This window comes from Wyeomyia smithii, chromosome 3 (genome assembly GCF_029784165.1).
Source record: "Wyeomyia smithii strain HCP4-BCI-WySm-NY-G18 chromosome 3, ASM2978416v1, whole genome shotgun sequence".
NCBI classification, from domain to species: Eukaryota; Metazoa; Arthropoda; class Insecta; order Diptera; family Culicidae; genus Wyeomyia; species Wyeomyia smithii.
In genome coordinates this window covers 231,763,002-231,782,765 of record NC_073696.1, presented here as the reverse complement: position 1 = coordinate 231,782,765, position 19,764 = coordinate 231,763,002, and the positions used below count along the sequence as shown (strand labels likewise).

Sequence of the window (19,764 nt, the reverse complement as noted above, 5' to 3'; positions counted from 1 at the left end):
AAAAGAACTGTTTTCATTCAATTGGTCTATTCGTCAAATGAAAATTCCAGAAACTGCTGGCTTGTACCCAAGCAGCAAAAATTGTTTCGATTATGAACTTTGTGCATCACAGAAACAAATTCTTATGCGAAATTAAGTTGCAGTTACATCTCAGTTTCTTATACAATGACAAAAAAGCGCAGGAGGTGGAGCCAATTGCAACATTTTCGTTGTTTCAACACAAGTTTCAAGAATGAAACCGCAATGTGTATGAACTAATGCATGGAATTTAATAACAACATGGTAAATGCTGCATGGTAAAATTTCAGCTACGAAGATGCATCGTAACAGCAACTAGGGCGCAACAGAAACTTCATGGCGTTGTGGTCAGATTGTAAAACGGCAAATGGTCAGAATGGAAAGAGATTGTCTGTATAGCGATTTATCTTCGATTATTTCTAGACATTTTAGGATTCAACTCCAGTTTTCAATTTCTATTCACTTTTCTCGTTTGTACTATTTACGTCATTTGCTGTAGAAACACTTGCAAGTTCATGGCTCGGTTTTAAATATTGCTTCCCTTATCATGCTAATGGTCATCACCAGTTTTAATTTTGCTTTTTCAATTCATCAGTACCTCAGCGTGATAATGAAATTCAAAGCAATTTATCACATTTCGTTTTAGAGACCCACACTTTTTGGACGACTTCTAGTCCAAGTACCCAAAAGTTACAACGCAGTAATTATTGGCAATCTCAAAAACAAATATAAGGCGAACGATCGAGCAAAAGTTGCTGTTACATGGCTTCAGAACATGCCAGCAACTTTTAGAAGTATTTTTGTGTGTTTGTTTTTTGAAGTAGAATACTTCTCTCAGGAAGTTCGGCTACATAGGGATGTGAAATGAAAATCTAAAACCGAAAAAAGTGAAAAATATGTCCAATTTCAAATGCTAATAAATCGGTTAGTTTTCGATGGATTTCTTTCGTTCTTGCAGCAATAGATTGGAAAATCTTCTAAGATTCTTCCCAAAAGAAGATGATTGTAATTTTTTTATTCACACTATTGCACTATTGAAAATAGTCAAGTCTTGTCAAAACGAAAATTCGACCTCTGATTGGTCGTTATATGATTGCTTCCCAAGCACACTCGACAGAATTATATACCTTGCAATTGAAAACATACTATTTGGCCTATATAAGAGCCTGTTTCAGCCGAAGCCGCTCATAATAGTTCTAGACAGCGACAACAGCAGTCGTCCTCCCTTAGCAGCAGCAGTAGCTGTGCAGTGGATAACAGCGATGGCGGAAAGCGGCCACAGCTGTGGCGTAGCAATGGATAGCGCACTAGTTGCAGCGGATTCCAGCAACGATAGCAGCTGGGCCAGCTGATGTAAGGTTAGTAAATACCAATGGCAGCGTATAGCGGCAACAACTGTGGCATGGCTATGGATAGCGAACTAGTTGCAGCGGATCTCAGCATCGATATCGGCTGATGCAGTGAGGAACTTTAGTGAAATGCAGTCTCTGGGCGATAGTGGGCTTTAGTAAATGCATTCAATGAAAAATTGACTCATTTTGACAACACGTGAGCCGTTTAGTTTTGAGTGTTAAATCAGCTTTTCACTGTTTATTTTATCACAACGAATACTTCATACGTATGTGATCGGCATCTTATCCGATACTAAAATGAACAACAAATTGTCCTTTTCAGGATGAAATAAAAACCAGATGAATAAAGCGTTAATGTTTTCTCTTGAGTTAATTTACATTTTCAACTTTGTAAAAGTTATAAATTTTACTTTATTTCCGTGTCTCAGAACGTACTGAATTATCTTTTCCTTCAGTCATGAGCACGACATCCGAAAAAATTTCATCTCAAAATTTAAAAATTGTCAAGCCCCAACCATGACAAGCAACTTACTATATTATTGAAAAAGGTCAATCCTTGTTGAAGCGAAAAATTCGATTGATCTGATTTGTCAACGTTTATTTACTAGAAAAAATGACTGACACGCAAGCAGCCGGGTTAGCTTTCTTGTGAAAGTATTCTACTTCAACCTTGCGGTCGTGGCTTTGCACACAACCCTCCTGTCATTTTGTATCTCGCAAGCATCACGTTGGCAACCTAGGTATATGCTCCACCCACTAGATCTATTCAGTGAAGGTTAGGTTTTCAAATGCCGTTTACACGTTTCAACAACAAATCCAACCTCGCGAATTACGTTGTTGGTGTGAAGGTTTTTGAAGCAGCGATGCAACTTTAGTTGTTACTTGTTTCTTTACAATTTCATCGTAGTAACAGAAAATGTTTCTTAAAACCTCGGAATTTCATTAGTGCAACAAATGATCACAATTTATTTTTTTATTATGTTTCAATTGTTGCTTGGGTATCTTCACCACCCCCCTTAACTTAGTGTATGAGCCGGTATAAACAATCTTACATCGTTTTTTCTGTGCTAATTCTTTTGTTCCTCCCTACCAGGTAGGGAATCGTCCCACGCCGACAGTGACCGCTTCCCGACAGGCTCCGTATCAAAACACCACAGAAAGTCCGTCGACAATCGCTAAAAACCACCCGAAGGCATGCGCTCTTGGGCTGTCATAACCAAATAACAGCTTTGCAGCTGCATCTTAAAAAATTCCGGAAGCTATAAGAATTCTGGATAGCAGCCCTATTACAAAACACGGGGACTTCCAAAACATATTCAAATATATCGTCCGCAAATCTTTAACGACGATTGGTTTCCTTTCAATTTATCCTACAAGTGCCATAATAAGCTCACATAGAAAAGACCAAAAACGAAACAAGACAAGTGGAAAGAACACAACTTACCTTCATAAATCTGAAATTCTTCGGGTATTTCGGGTGAAAAAAATTATGACTAGATTGAATTCGTCAATAAACTTATCTGCAAGTGCGTATGTACAGCTCGTTATCGATTCCCACCTTAGATACCCCGCTTTACTGGCTTCGGGGCAAACTGTATCTTCACCGGTTTGCACAGTTCCAGCTCACTGCTCGGTCTCACCGACAAACAAATGCCAATATCCACCGGTGACGCTTCGGTCCAGACGCCATGCGACAGCAAGACAGTCGTCCTTAATCTCCAGTGTGACTGGCTTTCCCCCTCCTCGGTCATAATCTTCTTCAGGTCACGCTTGCGTGGCACGATGATGTGCACGTTCTGGTCGGGATATTTGATTTTCAACCGAAGACCTTGCCGTTGCGCCTCCGGAAGGTTCTCCAGCTCGGCAACCAACGGCACAGCCGCAATCAGTCCTGCTGTCACTTTGACGATGTTGTCCGAGTTGTGGTAGTTCTCCGAGGGTTCCGTAATGCGGGCTTTGCACATTTTAATCTTTCAAAAATAAAGTAAATCATTAAAAGTTTATTTAGGGATTGAGTAAAACTTACTTTCGTGTTGATTTTAGGGATGGTTACTGGAGCGGCTGCTTGCACGAGCGGTAATATTTCCCGGAAAACTCGCCCCGGCTTGGGGTCCCCGATCGAGGTTAACTTCGTTAGGATGGCGCTTGTAAACGTGTCAGCAACAAGAGAGCCATTTTCTTGCAAAAAATTGCTAGCATCTGCTGCGATTTGCAGGAGCAGTTGACAGGGTGCAAGAGCACTTTGAGTGCGATCTTTCACTACTAGAACTAAATTGAGAGCACTCGCTCGGAGGCACATTTGTTTGACTAGTAGATGATCATCGATTGTAAGACCACAGAACAGATTTTGCAGCTCCAGGCACTTTCGGATCAATTGGTTAAGGCAGTCTTTCAACGGAGCAACCGTCGGTGGACCGGATATAGCCACTTGCAATTGTTCCATTAAGAGCTGCGTGCCTAGAAAGGTAGCGGTGAAGTTTGCGGTGCCCGAGAAAGCGGGATCAATTTCAGCTAATCGATCTAGATTCTCCCGAACTGCCACTAGTAAGGTTTTACGAGCATAAGGAGCGGAATATGCTTGCTGGATGTTGTTCAGAAGGGTCTCCAAAAACTGTCGAGATCCAGTGGAACCAGTTAGTGTCAGTGTAGTTGACTGACCACGGAGATTCAAGTGAGGAACGAAATTTGGCATCGTATCTCGCAGGTAGGCATAATGCTTCACTATAGTTTCCGGAAAAAGTCCCAACATGGGAGGCAAATACTGAGCGGCATTAAAAAGCATAATAAGAACACAAACGTAGGACGGATCTTCGACATCCCGTTCAGCGCTATCGAAGAAAGGATGATCCTGTAGCAATTGTGGAGTAATAATCATACAAATCTCTGGATGTTTTTGTCCGACTCGCTGCATACACCCAAACGTTGATAGACGATCTTCCGGATACTTTAGTAACACATCCAATACTTTCTGTACAACCAGCGACAAACAAGCTTTGGTAGACACTTTACACGCACCAAGCATAAGATGAAGCCCTTCACGAACCTCCACGGAATAGTCCTCTAGCGAACTCAACATCGTCTCCAGTTGATCTTCTCTAAGTATTATATGCTTTGATATCGCTGTCAAACTATAAATAGCTCTCAGCCGTACTTCCTCAATCTCATCATTAAACATATCAACAAGAAAGTCCAGCGAAGTTACAGCGAACGGGGGATTTTTCAATGCCAGCTTACACATAGAATTGACAGAAGCTGTCCGAACTTCCAAAAATTCATCCTCCAGTCCTTGAACCAAAGCTCCGCAAGCACCGGATGCCATCAGGGAGACAGACTCGGCATTGACCAATTCTTTCGGAGCGTCATCTGCCCACTTTTTTCCACTAGACCACTCCCCGCTGGTAAAATGTTCCGCATTGCGCTCGTGTAAACTCTTTTTTCTGCGCATATTACTCATCAACTTCTTGTCTAAAGTTTGATGCAAAAACTCGTCGCTAACCATCGTCATCCCGCCTAGCAACTCGGCAGCTTGGGTTCTAATGTGCATAGAAAGGTCACAAATTGCATTACAAACTTTTCCAAAAGCATCATCGATTAGACGTATCTCTTGCTCCGAGTCCGGCACGCTAACTGACTTTTCCGGATGTCTAATGCCCAGCTCGTAGACCATCTGTAGCGCTTCCTTCCGAACGCATTCGTAATCGTCCAAAAGTCCTCGACAAGCACGTTCATAGAGCGAAGCTGGTAGTTGAACTCCACGCTCACCGAGTGTCAGCATCGAACGGAATGCCTGCGCTCGCACCCTGGCATCAGACGAATCCGTGTACATCCCAATCAACTCCAGACTTTCCTTCTCGGCGTCCGACACTAACACAAATGCTCCCAACAGTCGAATTGCATGACGCTGCACGTTGTGATTAGAGGAAAAGAGCTTACTCTTGGCGAAAAATACAATCTTATTCACATATGCAACCGAGCTCAACGAGCAAGCCCGTCCAATTCGCTCCAGGACGCTAAGACCCTGCGAGAGCACTTTCGATGAAGTTTCCGTTTTCAGCAGTCCAATTACTTCGTCAATAAGCGGCGGACATTCGATATTCGTTTCGTTTGCTAAATCACCAAACAGTGACAGGATCTTGACACGGACTGCCGATTCAGTCTCGCGTCGAAAGTGCTCAACCAACTTTCGTAGAGCTTCCGGGAATTCACTTTCGTCGAATTGCATCGAATCACTTATCTTGATCAGTACCTGCAAAGCATCATTACTGTTGCCGCCAGTATCCTCAAGCAGATTTACGTAAGCCAGAATAGACACCGGAAGGCCACTCGACTTCCGAGCGGTCAACCGAATGCGCTTATAAATTCGGGCAGTCGGGGCACCACCGGTGCCTAACAGCTGCGGGACCGGCTCCTGAAGCAGAAATTCGGTTTAAAGGACTTCTGCACGAAAATAATAAAAGGGCTATACCTGAATCGTTAGCGTCGGCTCCGGCATCGGCTTTTTCATAGCAAGAGACATTTTTAAAGTTATGTGAAAGCGGAAATTGCTAAAAATACTTGAATAATTCCGGTGTTTAAACAATTGAACGGAGCAAAACCAAACAATACACGCAATATGACAGCTGAAAAGTAAACAACTGGAACAACTGGAATATTGCACGTGATAGTAAAAATAATCATTTAAAGGTAAAAAGAAGGCTAGTCACAAATGGCGCAACTCTTGGCTTCCGTTATGAGGCTCATTTTCTGTTGCTCTAAACTGACTACTGAGTAAGATATCACACTCATTTCTGTTAAAAATGGAGGAACACTAATTTGAGTACTTTTACGGTTACTCACTTTTGGGCAAAATCACGCCAAATGACCTATGGTCGAATATCGACCATTTATGATTCAAATGAAATTTTGCTTTTTCATTGATGAAAAGATTTTTCAGACCCATGAGTTATTTTCTAAACAGACGTAGGCATTTTGGCATAGGTTTTATTCAAAGCGTTGAAGCTCAGAAACCATGGTTGTAAGGGAAAACTGTCTGTAAATGAGTTTTAGATAATTAATATACATATACATATACACCGTAAAAATATATCCAGCTTTTTACGCGCCATAATGGCGGACACTATAATGCAAAGTTCGTAATAAATTACTCACCCTTTTGACAACTCTGCTTACGTCAGTTTGAAGTCTCCATATATTTTGCCAAAAGAAAAATATATCTGGCAACATTTGTGTTGCCAATGTTTCAGAAATCTCAAATCTGACGTAAGCAGAGAGGTTCGCATATTACGAACACGCATTATAGCGACCGCCATTATGGTGCGTAAAAAGCTGGATACACCGTGAAAACAAGTCCAGCATGGAGAAATGAAATTCAACTTTTTATGAATGGTTAATTTGAAAAAAATCTGATTCAACATTTTTCAAAATAATTGTATTTTAATTGTTTTAAAAAATTCAGATAGTAATTTTAAATCAAAAAGTTTCTGGTGTTTAACGTTCTAGACGCATTAGGTTTCAAGTTATTTTGAATTTAGGTTCGAAATTTTTTAACATTTGGGAAAACACACATTTTTCTTTATTTGTACGTGGTTCTCCAGCAAAAACTCTAAGTTCGTTGAAATGTATGGTCAATATTATGCAATTCATTCGACAACAAGAAGATTGGGCGAACGGTTCTTAAGAAAAGAGTTAAAATATTTCACATGATATATTCATATATGGAATGTTAGGAAGCTCACGGGGGGCAAGACAGCTTTTATCTGAGTTACTCTTATGCTTGGAAGTAACTCTAATTTACTCAATATTACTCCGAAATTTTCAGATGATTCACATCTTTGATTATCTTGATAACAAGAAAAATATATGAACGGTGAGACCGAGCAACATTCATGTATATATTCGCGGTGAGGAAAAAGTTAATAGATGTATATTCAGAGACACGAGAGTTACTCAGATTTTTTCTTTAATTTCCGGGTTTTCTCAGAAAAAACTCGGAGAAACTCAAATTTACTCTCTTTCATTTGAGTTACTCTTTTGCTTGGGAGTTACTTTAATTTACTCAATATTACTCCGAATTTTCCAGATGATTCACAACTTTGATTACCTTGAGAGCAACAAAAATACACTAAAGTAGCTTTTACGTGGGGGAACGCGTAAAAAAGCTGAGTAAAAAACGCGCGTAAAAAAACCACATAAAAAGCGACCTTAGTGTATATGAATGGTGGAACCACATACATAAGACATACGTAACACTGGCGATTTTTTTCGGTACACGTTGCCCCACAGTACCCCGTACCTTTCCCTGTCAAACTGCTCGACAAATAATGAACGTGATGAATATGCTTATTCTCGTCTCTACGCGAGCCTCAAGCAAAAAACGATAAGAACCTGTCAAAAAGCTGTTAACACTTTTTTTATTCATGTTGTCCAACCCATCTTACCGAATGCATACAAGAACACAATGCTATTAAATGTTTGTTAATTATATGCCATTTTTAGAGCAATAAGGAAGAAGTTACTAGTCCTTAAAGACTAAATATTGAAAACGAAACTTACTTTACATTATTTTTATGGTAGGTTTTAGGATCTTTTGCGGTTTAACTTTACTATAAACCGGTTTTGTATCTTGTTCCAATATAGTTTTAATTTTTCGAGAAAAAATGGCCGAATTAAAATTACGGCATTTAGTTGGCATATTGTGAGTTATGCGTGTTATTAGCTTAGGGGACTCAGTTCGCACAAATTGAAAACAATATTAAAGTCTGTAGTACACTCTTTGTCTAATGGTCAAATATTTGATCTTCTGACATAATGGTCAAATTTATTTGACATCATGGTTGTTGTTTGCCCGTATTTGCCCCATGTTAAAATTGGAGAGTGACAAATAATTATCTTTGACCAAATTTTTATCTGTCAAAAAGCGAAAAATATTTGACGCTCGGTCAAAGAGTGTACTACAGGCTTAAAAATGAACCAACATTGCTGTATAATTAGTGACAATTTCACACATAGGAATGATTCTAGACTCTATATTGATGCGTCAGCTGCTATCATTCAGTTAAGTTTCAACATTTGTTTGAAACAGGTTTGATTTAACGGATTTGAGTTTTTTTAAATTTCAGACCCAGGAAGTTTTGGAGATGTTGTATTTTCTTGTCTTGTCATGTTTTGTCGATAATGCAAATGCCCCAGAATGCGTTTCAACGCCGCGAAAATGGAATTCATTGAATATAAATAGATGTCCTCTCCAAACTTGGGTAATAAGCAATGGTAAAAAATAATATAATATAAGTATATTATATATAAAAAATAATATGATATAAGAAAATTTCCAGAATTGCATTTTTTTAATCGGGCAAAAAATGAAAATTTTACCGCTTTAAGGCACGGATCAAATTCTGATTCGTTTCGTTACTGAAGAATAAATCCAATATTTACCATTAGATCACAAATCAATCAACTTTAAGACTTATGGCATCTACGTGGAATCATTTCACCGTTCAAAATGGTCGTGAAATAATTCCACGCGAAACGTCGCTTTTTCCGTTCTCACTTCACTGATATGACACCAATAATAACCCAGATTCCGCGGCAGATGTCACTTTGCGACGTTTTTCTCACTTACGTGAGTCCCGTAATAGGATTTTGTTCACTTCACTCTGATTTCACCGTGAAGTGACCTCCGTAATAAGCACAAAAAAAATATCCTTTGCGCATTGTTTGGCTAGCTCTCACTACTCAGTGAGGCAGTGCATAGTAGATCACAAACAATGTTTTGTGACCTAGCGTTAAATAGACCATTTTACGAACAGACAGGTGTGATGGATCCTGCTGACATTGGTGTTGCTTTTACTTGCGTTATGTCAGCGGTTCCGAGCTTTCTGTCAAAATTTCATTCATGAATTGAGTTCAGAAACGTCTCGTTAAATGGTCTATTGTAGTGATGAACTGTATTTTCGCCTACATATTTGTTATGTAAAGTAGTTACTAAAACGCAATAAATTATGTTGCGGAAATATGAATATCAAATTGATCAATCGAAAAACTTGCCTATTTTAGATCCTGCTATTTGTTGCCACTATTCCATTAAAAAATACAAATCGACATCATTGAAAACCAAAATGGTTGCGACGGACCCCCTCTAAATTTTGGCATGTGTCAAGTGCTGCAGTTATCGAGCGGCATTCGATAACTGCAATGTAAACATGTTGCAGTTATCAAACGACGGCTGTATAATATCACCGAAATATTTCTCCTAAAAATTAAGTTGTCTTTACTGAGTTTTCAACAGCTGAGCCATCAGCAATCTGTTCAACAATTTATTTGCTTGACGAGTGCTCGGTAATTTTTCGTTCTCGCTGATACATCAAACATAGAAGTTAGCTCAGTAAAAATTTACGAAGCATTCATCAGAAATTGCTGCATGAGTCGGTATTTACAAAGCTGACTATCCGTCATGAATTACCGAGCGTTCTGTGAATTTACAAAGCTGATGATTCGTCACAAATTACCGAGCGTTCTGTAAACGTAAATTTTGCAACAGTTGAATAATTTTATAAAGGTATTTCGGATTGTTTAGATCGATTATACTGGTGTTCTCAGCACATTAGAGTAAAAACTTGATACGTTTAATGTTATGATGAATACAGGCTTTTCAGTTACACCTCAAAAAGCTTCAATCTATACTTAAAAAATGTTTTAAAAAATTCAAAGTGATTTTTCGGAAGTCGGTCTGAAAATTAATTTGGGCACTAGAGGGTTAAGCGGTGTCTCTTCAGTTGCATGCAAGATAGCGGACTTGTCAAGACCATGCTACGAACAATCCAATTAGGTACAGGGCAATCAATAAGCATTTATGCGTGTTCATAATCAAGGGCAACTTCTTTGATTAATGCCTGATACACATGAACGCATCAACAAACGACAAACCCGTTAAGGTACGGTAAGTATCCGAAACATTTTTTTAAGGGGGGGGATTTGTTAGTAGCTTAAGTATTTATGATAAATATTAGTAAATAATGCGTATGTGTGTCCAATCACAAATGGTGACTTCTCAACACTGTTAGAAATTTGTAATTTTAATTGTTAGGATTTGTTTGCTTTCGCAATTATGACTTATCATTTAGGGATTTTAACCTACTTGTCAGAAAAGGGGAAGTAAACTTACAACTAACTTAATTGCTAACTTATTGGCTATAAAAAGAGCTTATCGTAGCAATTGAGGATTGCAACGATTTTTGTCGAAAATTGTTAATAATTTTATTTGACATAGTTTCTAATGGTTCAACACCAGTAAGTCTAGGTAATTCGAGTGTACCAAACCAAGGAGGATGCTTCAAAATCATTTTTAGAATTTTATTCTGAATCCTTTGGAGCGTTTTCTTCCTTGTTGAACAGCAACTTGAACAGATCGGTACAGCAAAAGTTTGTTCTTTAAACAAAGTTTAGAATTCCTGTTAATGAGAGGGTATAAACATCTCATATATTTGATGCACTTGGCTTGTATACTCTCAATGTGCTCTTTGAAAATAAGTTTTTTATCATAAATTAGTCCCAAGTACTTAACCTTGTCAGACCAACGTAAAATAACCCCATTCATCTTGACAACGTGATTATTGTTTGGCTTGAGGAAAGAAGCCCTAGGCTTATGCGGAAAAATTATCATTTGAGTTTTAGAAGCATTGGGAGAGATTTTCCACTTTTGCAAGTAGGAAGAAAAAATATCTAAACTTTTCTGCAATCTGCATATGACACGAAGGCTTTTGCCTTTTACGGAAATGCTTGTGTCATCGCAGAACAATGACTTTGTGCATCCTGGAGGCAAATCAGGAAGATCTGAAGTGAATATGTTGTACAGGACTGGACCCAAGACTGAACCTTGAGGCACACCTGCTCTGACAGGAAATCTATCAGATTTTGAATTCTGATAGACAACCTGCAGAGTTCGATCAGTAAGATAACTTTTTAAAATTTTGATTAGGAAAATTGGAAAATTAAAAGTTTGCAATTTCGCAATCAAACCTTTATGCCAAACACTGTCGAATGCTTTTTCTATGTCTAAAAGAGCAGCTCCAGTGGAATAACCTTCAGATTTGTTAGCTCGTATCATATTAGTAACTCTGAGCAATTGTTGAGTAGTGGAATGCCCATGGCGAAATCCAAACTGTTCATCTGCAAAAATTGAATTTTCGTTAATGAGTGACATCATTCTGTTAAGAATAATTCTCTCAAACAGTTTACTTATTGAAGGAAGCAAACTTATTGGTCGATAACTTGAAACTTCAGCTGGGTTCTTATCCGGTTTTAAAATTGGAGTAATTTTTGCATTTTTCCATAATTTGGGAAAATATGCAATTTTGAAGCAGCAATTGAAAATTTTCACTAAAAATTCCATTGTGCTTTCAGGGATATGTTTGATTAATATATTAAAGACTCCATCGTCACCAGGTGCTTTCATATTTTTGAAATTTTTAATAATTGATTTAATCTCATTCAAGTTAGTTTCAATTATTTCTGCAGGTAAAAAATTCTGGGAAGAAATTAAATCAAATTGACGTGTGACTTCATTTTCAATTGGACGCATAAAATTCAAATTTGAGTTATAAACACTCTCAAACTGCTGAACAAGTCTATGAGCCTTTTGTTCATTGGATACAAGAAAACGTTCACCATCTTTTAAAACTGGAATAGGCTTTGAAGGTTCCTTAAGAATCTTCGACAGCTTCCAAAAAGGTTTTGAATATGGTTTCAATTTTTCAACTTTAGTTTCAAAATTTTGATTTCTCAGAAGAGTAAATCTATGTTTAATCTTTTAAAAACAGGGTCACGAGAACGTTGATATTGACGTCTGCGGACATTTTTCAAACGAATTAGAAGTTGAAGATTTTCGTCAATTATTGGTGAATCAAATTTCACTTGAGCCTTTGGAACAGAGTAATTCCTGGCATCAACAATTGCACATTTTAGTGCTTCCAAAGCGGAATCAATATTCACTTCGTTTTGCAAATCAAGCTCATTATTGAAATTTCTCTCAATATGAGTTTTGTATCTTTCCCAATTAGCCTTGTTATAATTAAAAACAGAGCTCATAGGGTTTAAAACTGATTCATGTGATAAAGAAAAAGTTATTGGAAGATGGTCAGAATCAAAGTCAGCATGTGTGATCAAATCACTACATACATGACTTTGATCTGTAAGCACCAAATCAATTGTTGAAGGGTTTCTTACAGAAGAAAAGCATGTAGGACTATTCGGAGACAAAATAGAATAGTATCCTGAAGAACAATCATTGAATAAAATTTTGCCATTGGAATTACTTTGAGAATAATTCCATGAACGATGTTTAGCGTTAAAATCGCCGATTATAAAAAATTTCGAACGATTTCTGGTGAGTTTTTGTAAATCACCTTTAAAATAATTTTTGTGCTCGCGTGTGCATTTAAATGGTAAATATGCTGCGGCAATAAATAAAATCCCAAGTTCAGTTTGAACTTCAATTCCCAAAGTTTCAATCACTTTCGTCTCAAGATGGGGAAGAGCACGATGTTTGATTCGGCGATGAATAACAATTGCAACTCCACCGCCGGAACCCTGAATCCTATCATATCTATGAACCACGTAATTGGGATCATATTTTAATTTTATGTTAGGTTTCAAAAATGTTTCAGTAATAATTGCGATATGCACATTATTTACTGTTAAAAAATTAAAAAGCTCATTCTCATTGGCCTTCAATGAGCGAGCATTCCAATTCAAAATTTTGATTGGTTTATTTAAAATCATTGCTAAATTTTAAAACAGAAACAATTTAAATTGTAAAATTTGTACCTATTTGGATGGCTTCAAACATTGATTTTGCCTGCAACATGGCGTTCATAAGATCGAACGTTGCTTGTTGCAAAAAAGAAAGTTTACCTGCCGTAATAGGCCCCAGGCGGTTGACATTAGAAAAAATATTTTCGGTAGCAATATTTGCGTGTACAATTGTACAATGTGTACAATTGTACACGTGTACAATTATTTTCTAGCGTGTTTTGCTTACTTATATTAGCGATCAATTTCGAACTACCAACATTAGGCGGTAGAATGTTCGAACTACCTGTAACCTGTGCATATGTTAAACGGGTATGCAAAGGAGTAGGTAAACTATGCGTCACTGGTACGCTTGGAGAATTTTGTTTTGAAGTTTGTTTTGAATTTTGTTTACCTTGCCTTGCCTTAATTCAGGCTTTTTATTGCAGGCTTCTAGTGAACTACACTCCTGTGGTTGAATAGATCGTGTACCTCCACGTCGTTTTCTTGTAGATTTCAAAGCAAGACATCCACACTTTAAAAACTCAGCTTCGAAACTCTATGAATATTTTAAAATGGCGGACATTTGATGTTTCGTTTTGACAGATGCAGAAAAATTGCCGAACAGTATAGAAAAAAAAAACAACAAGAGTTCAGTCAAACAATTGAAGGGTTTTCAGCAACACCTAGGTAGGTGCTGACAGATCGTCAAATATTAACTGAACTTATTGAGAGTGCAGAACATACTTTAGTTTACAGAAAAGATCAGTAATGTTTTTTGCTGAGCTCGTCAAGTGTCGAGTATTTTTTCAAATTTACTGAACATGACCGTAATAGAAATTACTGAATAATTGAAACGAGAATAAGTGTGTATAGATAAATATGAATGTAACTATTCATATACTGCCGCTCCAAGCATAACTGTCCCAAATTCTATGCAAACCTTATGGACGCTGGGACAGTTATGCTTGGAGCGGCAGTATAGCTGCTATTGCAACCGACCGATTTATTTTATACAGGTATTTCGGACAGTTTAGACCATTATACTGATGTTTCATGCACATTCGACTAGAACTAGATACGTTTTATATCATGGCGAATATAGTCTCTTTATTAAAGGCTTCGAGTGAATTAATCTATTGCTGTGGTAAATTTGAAAGCACGTTACCGCTTTTTGATTTTTTTTGTCCAAATGATTCGTAGAACACTTCAAATAACACAGACACGAAACTTTTCTGAAAATCTCAAAAAGGCAGACTTCTGATGCGCGATTCTGTTTTGACAGATGCAGTTCAGTTATATAAGTTCAGTAAAACAATTGGAGGTTTTTAGCAACATTTGGATAAGTGCTGATAGATCGTTAAATATTTACTGAGCTATAAAAAAGTGCAAAAATATTTTTGTTTACTGAAGGGGTCAGCAATGTTTTTTTGCTGAACTCGTCAAGTGAATTTTATTGAACAGTATTTCGGCAAAAAAAAATTAACCGACATCAGTTATTTTTCAGGATATTACAGAATGATTCGGGAAAATTTCAAGTTTACTGAACGGGACCGTAATAAAAATTACCGAACAATTAAGACGGGAATAGGTGTGCATTCTCACAATCAATGCCAATGTGTCTTTTTTTTTTGGATTGACAGCTATTATTTAAAAAACAGCACTTACTCACTTAAAACCTGAAACCTAAAACCTACCAAAACTACCGATTAACCACTCGAAGTTGGCTTTTATCAAAACACCATTATCGAGTAAAAGCATGTTTGAAACTATTGAGTTGAAATTACTCAGCTTTCCCATTGCACAATTTGTTTTTCGTGTAAGCACATGTTCACCGCACCTTTGACATATACCACAACCGCTGGAACATCACTCTGAAGGTTGACAGCTTTCCCCTTTTGTTTTCCTATATTTGTTTTTCAATTAGTTAATGAGTCAGAAACCCTAAAACAAATTTCGGACAAAACCACCGAAGTGTTTTTCACCTGTAGCGTTTGATTTCACGATCCATTCCGCGGCGTAATTGATTCACAGATTTCCGACAAAAATGGAGTGGCTATTCGGTAAGAAAATGTCCGCGGACGAGATGATGCGAAAAAACCAGCGAGCACTGAACAAGGCGATGCGCGATTTAGATCGGGAAAAGATGAAGATGGAACAGCAGGAGAAGAAAATCATCGCCGATATCAAAAAGCTAGCCAAAGAGAACCAGATGGATGCGGTTAAGATAATGGCCAAAGATCTGGTGCGAACCCGCCGGTACGTGCGTAAATTTATGCTCATGAAGGCCAACATTCAGGCAGTATCACTCAAAATTCAGACACTCAAGTCGCAGAACGCAATGGGAGAGGCGATGAAGGGTGTCACGAAGGCAATGACAAACATGAACCGACAGTTAAACTTACCGCAGATTCAGAAAATTTTGCACGAATTCGAGAAACAGTCAGAAATAATGGACATGAAGGAGGAAATGATAAACGACGCTATGGATGATGCGATGGAGGACGAAGGCGACGAGGAGGAAACCGATGCCATTGTGTCGCAGGTGCTCGATGAGCTGGGTCTGCAGGTCAACGATCAGCTGTCCGGATTACCTCAGGTGAGTGTTAGAATTCTGAAATTTCGTGCAGGTTTTGATTGTGTAAATTTTGCAGGCATCTGGTTCCCTTTCGGTGGCCGCTGGCGCTAAGGTTCCTCAGGCAGCGGCTGTTGGTGCTGGTGGTGCAGCAGGTGGTTCGGGAGCCGGTTCTCCCGTGTCAGATGCAGATGCGGATTTGCAAGCTAGACTGGACAATCTTCGAAGAGAATAGTTATATAAACAAGTGAACGTTTCTTACACTCAATTATATACTTTTCGTATCCCTAAGAACTGGTGTCTACTTTCCTGAAACTCTACGCTAGTACAACACATAGGACGGTATTGCAGAAGCATCGACGAGCAACTCGTCAAGTTTAGTCGATCCCGCTTTTGTGAAAGAGCCCACAAAAACCGTTTCGCAACCGACTGTGTGAAGTTTTGTTTGCCGACTGCAGAGTTTCGGAATATGAATGTACAGATTTGAAAAGAGCGTACGATTCAATTAAGCGAAATTGATTGTGACGGGGTTTGAAATGGATTTCTTTAACACTTCTATTACTTTCTTAAAGTTTTTAATTAGCTCTTAAGAAATCCTAAATAATACCTAAATTATATTTTCGGGAGTAAAAGGATAAATTTTCTTTGAAGAAACTTGAAGTTATAAGACGCATTAAAGAAGCTTCGACGAGTAACTCGTCTCTTTTGATCTGAAAGGTTCAGTAGAATTAAAAAAAAAGTCCTTTGACAGTGCACAACAAACTGATAAATAATTTAAAATTTTCTTTATAACCGAAAAAAAATGCGGGCAAAAATAATTTCTCATATTTTCTCACAAATCGGCAATTTAAAGCTTAGTAGGATATAAGATGTTTATTCGTAAAATCGTAAATTCCAGCCGCCATCCATTTGCTGTTTTTCGTTCTTCTTTTCTCAGAACTAAAGCCTTCAAACATAATCTAGCGCAAAAAATATATACGTATATATAAATAATCATCATCTTTACTAAGACTTGCTCCGGGGTATTCCAGTTGACGAAAATTTTGTTCGTGTTGTTTTCTAAGTTATTTTTTTGTCGAAGCTAGCCAAAATCCCACAAATCAAGAAATCTCCTAATGATAGCGAACCGCCGCCGCCGCCTGGTCCGTTGCTTTAAACCCGGAGGCACACGTTGATCATATCACCGCTCGCCAGTAGTGGAAACTTTTCCTTCCTTTTAGGAAGTAGCGGCGCACACGCGTGTCGTCCACAATAAGCTCTTCACTATTACATAAAGAAACAAAAATTTGCCTTTTTTCCTACTAGATCTTAACTAGAGCTGCTCGCATTCGATACTCGCACACACTAATTGCAGTTAGAAGTAAAATGCATAATATTAATAATAGTAAACACATAATGATTGACTTTTGTTTCCTATTGTTAATGTGTTGGCCTACGAAGAAGGGTTGTAGTGTGATGAGGTTTTGTGTTACTGGGATGACGCCGCACAGGGGGCGCTGCTATTTCCGTTGTTGTTGTTGTTGGCGTTGCTGTGATGATTGTTACCGTTTCCAGCGGACAATTTGAGGTCCTGCGTTTGGGTGGCACTGCGGAGCACCTCCAGCCATCTTACAAAGACACACAGAACAGAAAAATTTAATCATGTCATTGTATGTTCTTATTAAAAAAAAAGGTTTGTTCCTGAGTGGATGTCACCAAACTCATGCGTGAAATTCAAACGGTTTTTTAGATGGACAAATAAAAATCGACTTACCTTTGATAGGTGTGCTCGCTTTCTGCCCGGAAGAAATAGGTGTGATTTTTGAAGGACAGCTTGAACACGAACTCCTTCTGCACGGCATCCTGGATGCCGGGCGGTCCGACCGAGTAGCCCAGCAGGGGCAAGCTGGCCAGTGCCGCATCGTCCGAATAGCTCTTGTAGAAGTACAAGCAGAACGAGGTCAGCACGACCCACAGCTTTTGCCAGCCGGAGCTGTTTTTGAACTTGCGCAATAGATAGCCAGAAATTTGATTCTGTAAAGAAAAAAAAAGATGGATCAAAATATTTCCCTTATAATCTGAGGATTTATTTACCCGTCCAGCGCGAAGATAGTCATCCAGACAGATAGTGACACCACGGTGCCAGCACACATGCAGGGCGGTGTTGTTTCTCGATGACGGAGGCTTGGCAGGCGTGTTGATAAGCGAGCTATTATTCAATCCACAAGATTCTAGATTCTCCTCTGATGATGCTGAGAAAATAAAATCGGTTACACTGTTCAAAAACTAACCCATCATAACACTTACTGCAATATTTGATGGACACCATCGGCAGCTGAGTCTGGGGCTTGTGTTTCACGTTAGCCGCTGCTTTGGTCAATTCCTCTAGCCAGAGCGTCTTCTCGGCGGTCGTTCCCGCGCTGACAGTGATGGCCCGCTGACCACCGAATATTACAAACGCGTTATGTTCCGCATTCTCCGTGAGCAGTGCCCGCACTGGCACGTGGCCCAGCACCTTGAATGTTTGCGTGAGGGGCGACTTGAATGCGTACAGTAGAATATCCGAAAAGAGGAAGAACATGCGCTGCTGCAGGCCACGTTTGGAATGTTTCAACAAGCAGCCCTGGCGTACAAGCTTGCGGTCGGATTGCACCAGCGTATCGAACCCGAACAGATCACGCTGAATCTCACACAACAGGGTGTAATTTTCGGACGAGGCCAGCTCGCGCCGGACCACCTCAGTGGTACGCGTTAGCATCATCAGCGTTCCGTGGCAATCGGTCCGATCGAAGTGATCGTCCCCGTAGTGCTCCAGCAGCAGCTCCAACAGTAGCTGATAGTGTAATAGACGGTGTAAAGGTTTCAGCACGAAGTAACAGATCGGCAGATAGCACACTTTTTGCAGCTCGAAATCGCGATAAGTTTGCTGGAAGCGTTCGTCGTTTTCGAAAAGATCGTTCAATCTCTGCAGGACCTCACGGTGGCTCTCAACGTATTCGTCGTAAATCTAAAATTGTATTTTGTTATAAGCCGATTACAAGTAAAATAAAATCACAAACTTACTGGAAGAACAACCATATTTTTCAACATTACATCACCAATCCGGTGGGTTTCATGTCCTCCGCGGCCCTCCCACAGTAGTATCCGATGCTCCAAGTCGCGCAGGAAAACACTGTGATGTTCGAGCATCGAGTCGAAATACTGGAACAAAGGCTGCAGATTTTCGACGTCCTCCGGAGTGAGCTCATCGCGGAACCACTACAAAAGAAATTGTTTTGATTGAAATTTAACTAAAAGTAATCGGTTACTAAATATACCGTATTGAGAACATCCAGATCCTTTTTATACGTCCGCTCCGTCATCAGCAGCTCCTTAGCCAGGAAGTACGCTCTGTCGGTAGGCCACTTTTTCTTCTTGATTTCTTCGTCTATGGAGCGCAGTGTTCCACTGCCACCGTTCATGCCGTTCGTCCCACCGGGAATCATTGTCATCGAGCCGTACTGCGGCGATGACGGTTGATTCTGGTACTGGTGATGAGCAAAGCTGTTGTTTTTATTATTATTGTTGTTGTTAACCACATTCTCATCCACGGTGTGCAAGCCATTCCCGTTCAGCCCTTGGCGTGCCTTGGTCTCGGCACTTGCCAGGTCGTACGTTCCGGCTTCGCTGCAGCGCGACAAGGAATTGTTGTTGGAACGATCCGATGAACTGCCGCCCAGACCGGCCAGTTCGTACCGATTCGGCGATTGCACAACTTCGCTGCGGCGGTCCAGCGACACGTTCCCATTGATACCGTGGTAATCGTCTGCCGGGTGAACGGTTGTGGTGGTGGTGTTGGTGGTTGTGAGTTGTAGGGTATACACAAAACAAATTGTAGGCGGAAAATAAAAGAAAAAACAAATCGAAACAAAGCGTAAATAAGGGGGAGAACTGATCGAGTTTGGGTGAAATTATTTTGGAGATTCATGCAAATTTACAGGTTGTAAAACGAGGCTGCGCCTCAGAAAGCAGAGAAACCATAATGGATCCGAAAGCTTCGTAGACAACGGACAC

General features: G+C 39.4%; 3 protein-coding genes across 4 annotated transcripts in view; 1 reads left to right on the top strand and 2 right to left on the bottom strand.

Moving 5' to 3' along the window:
- Window positions 1-2,307: 2,307 nt before the first annotated feature.
- Window positions 2,308-5,983, bottom strand: LOC129727496 (integrator complex subunit 4). 2 transcript variants are annotated; one of them, XM_055685370.1, is made up of 4 exons: window positions 5,836-5,983; window positions 3,397-5,778; window positions 2,815-3,340; window positions 2,308-2,740 (listed from the first exon to the last, which is right to left on the bottom strand). In XM_055685370.1, the coding sequence occupies exons 1-3, from the start codon at window positions 5,884-5,886 to the stop codon at window positions 2,930-2,932; spliced, it is 2,844 nt and encodes a 947-aa protein (XP_055541345.1). In that variant the 5' UTR covers window positions 5,887-5,983; the 3' UTR covers window positions 2,308-2,740; window positions 2,815-2,929. The 2 variants fall into 2 exon arrangements, with proteins under 2 accessions (XP_055541345.1, XP_055541346.1); XM_055685371.1 differs by having other exon boundaries at window positions 2,308-2,727.
- A 9,031-nt stretch (window positions 5,984-15,014) lies between these two features.
- Window positions 15,015-16,725, top strand: LOC129731945 (charged multivesicular body protein 2a). The gene is made up of 2 exons (XM_055692345.1): window positions 15,015-15,756; window positions 15,812-16,725. Exons 1-2 carry the CDS (start codon window positions 15,205-15,207, stop codon window positions 15,965-15,967), a joined length of 708 nt encoding a protein of 235 aa, XP_055548320.1. The 5' UTR covers window positions 15,015-15,204; the 3' UTR covers window positions 15,968-16,725.
- LOC129731942 (FERM, ARHGEF and pleckstrin domain-containing protein 2) overlaps window positions 16,587-19,764 on the bottom strand; it is a 152,573-nt gene continuing 149,395 nt past the window's right edge. Inside the window, exons 10-15 of the mRNA XM_055692343.1 lie at window positions 19,029-19,516; window positions 18,775-18,969; window positions 18,019-18,718; window positions 17,806-17,963; window positions 17,486-17,745; window positions 16,587-17,339 (exon numbers count right to left, since the gene is read on the bottom strand). Of these exons, the coding sequence (XP_055548318.1) occupies window positions 17,201-17,339; window positions 17,486-17,745; window positions 17,806-17,963; window positions 18,019-18,718; window positions 18,775-18,969; window positions 19,029-19,516 (1,940 nt within the window). The 3' untranslated portion in view covers window positions 16,587-17,200. The remainder of the gene's footprint in view (window positions 17,340-17,485; window positions 17,746-17,805; window positions 17,964-18,018; window positions 18,719-18,774; window positions 18,970-19,028; window positions 19,517-19,764) is intronic.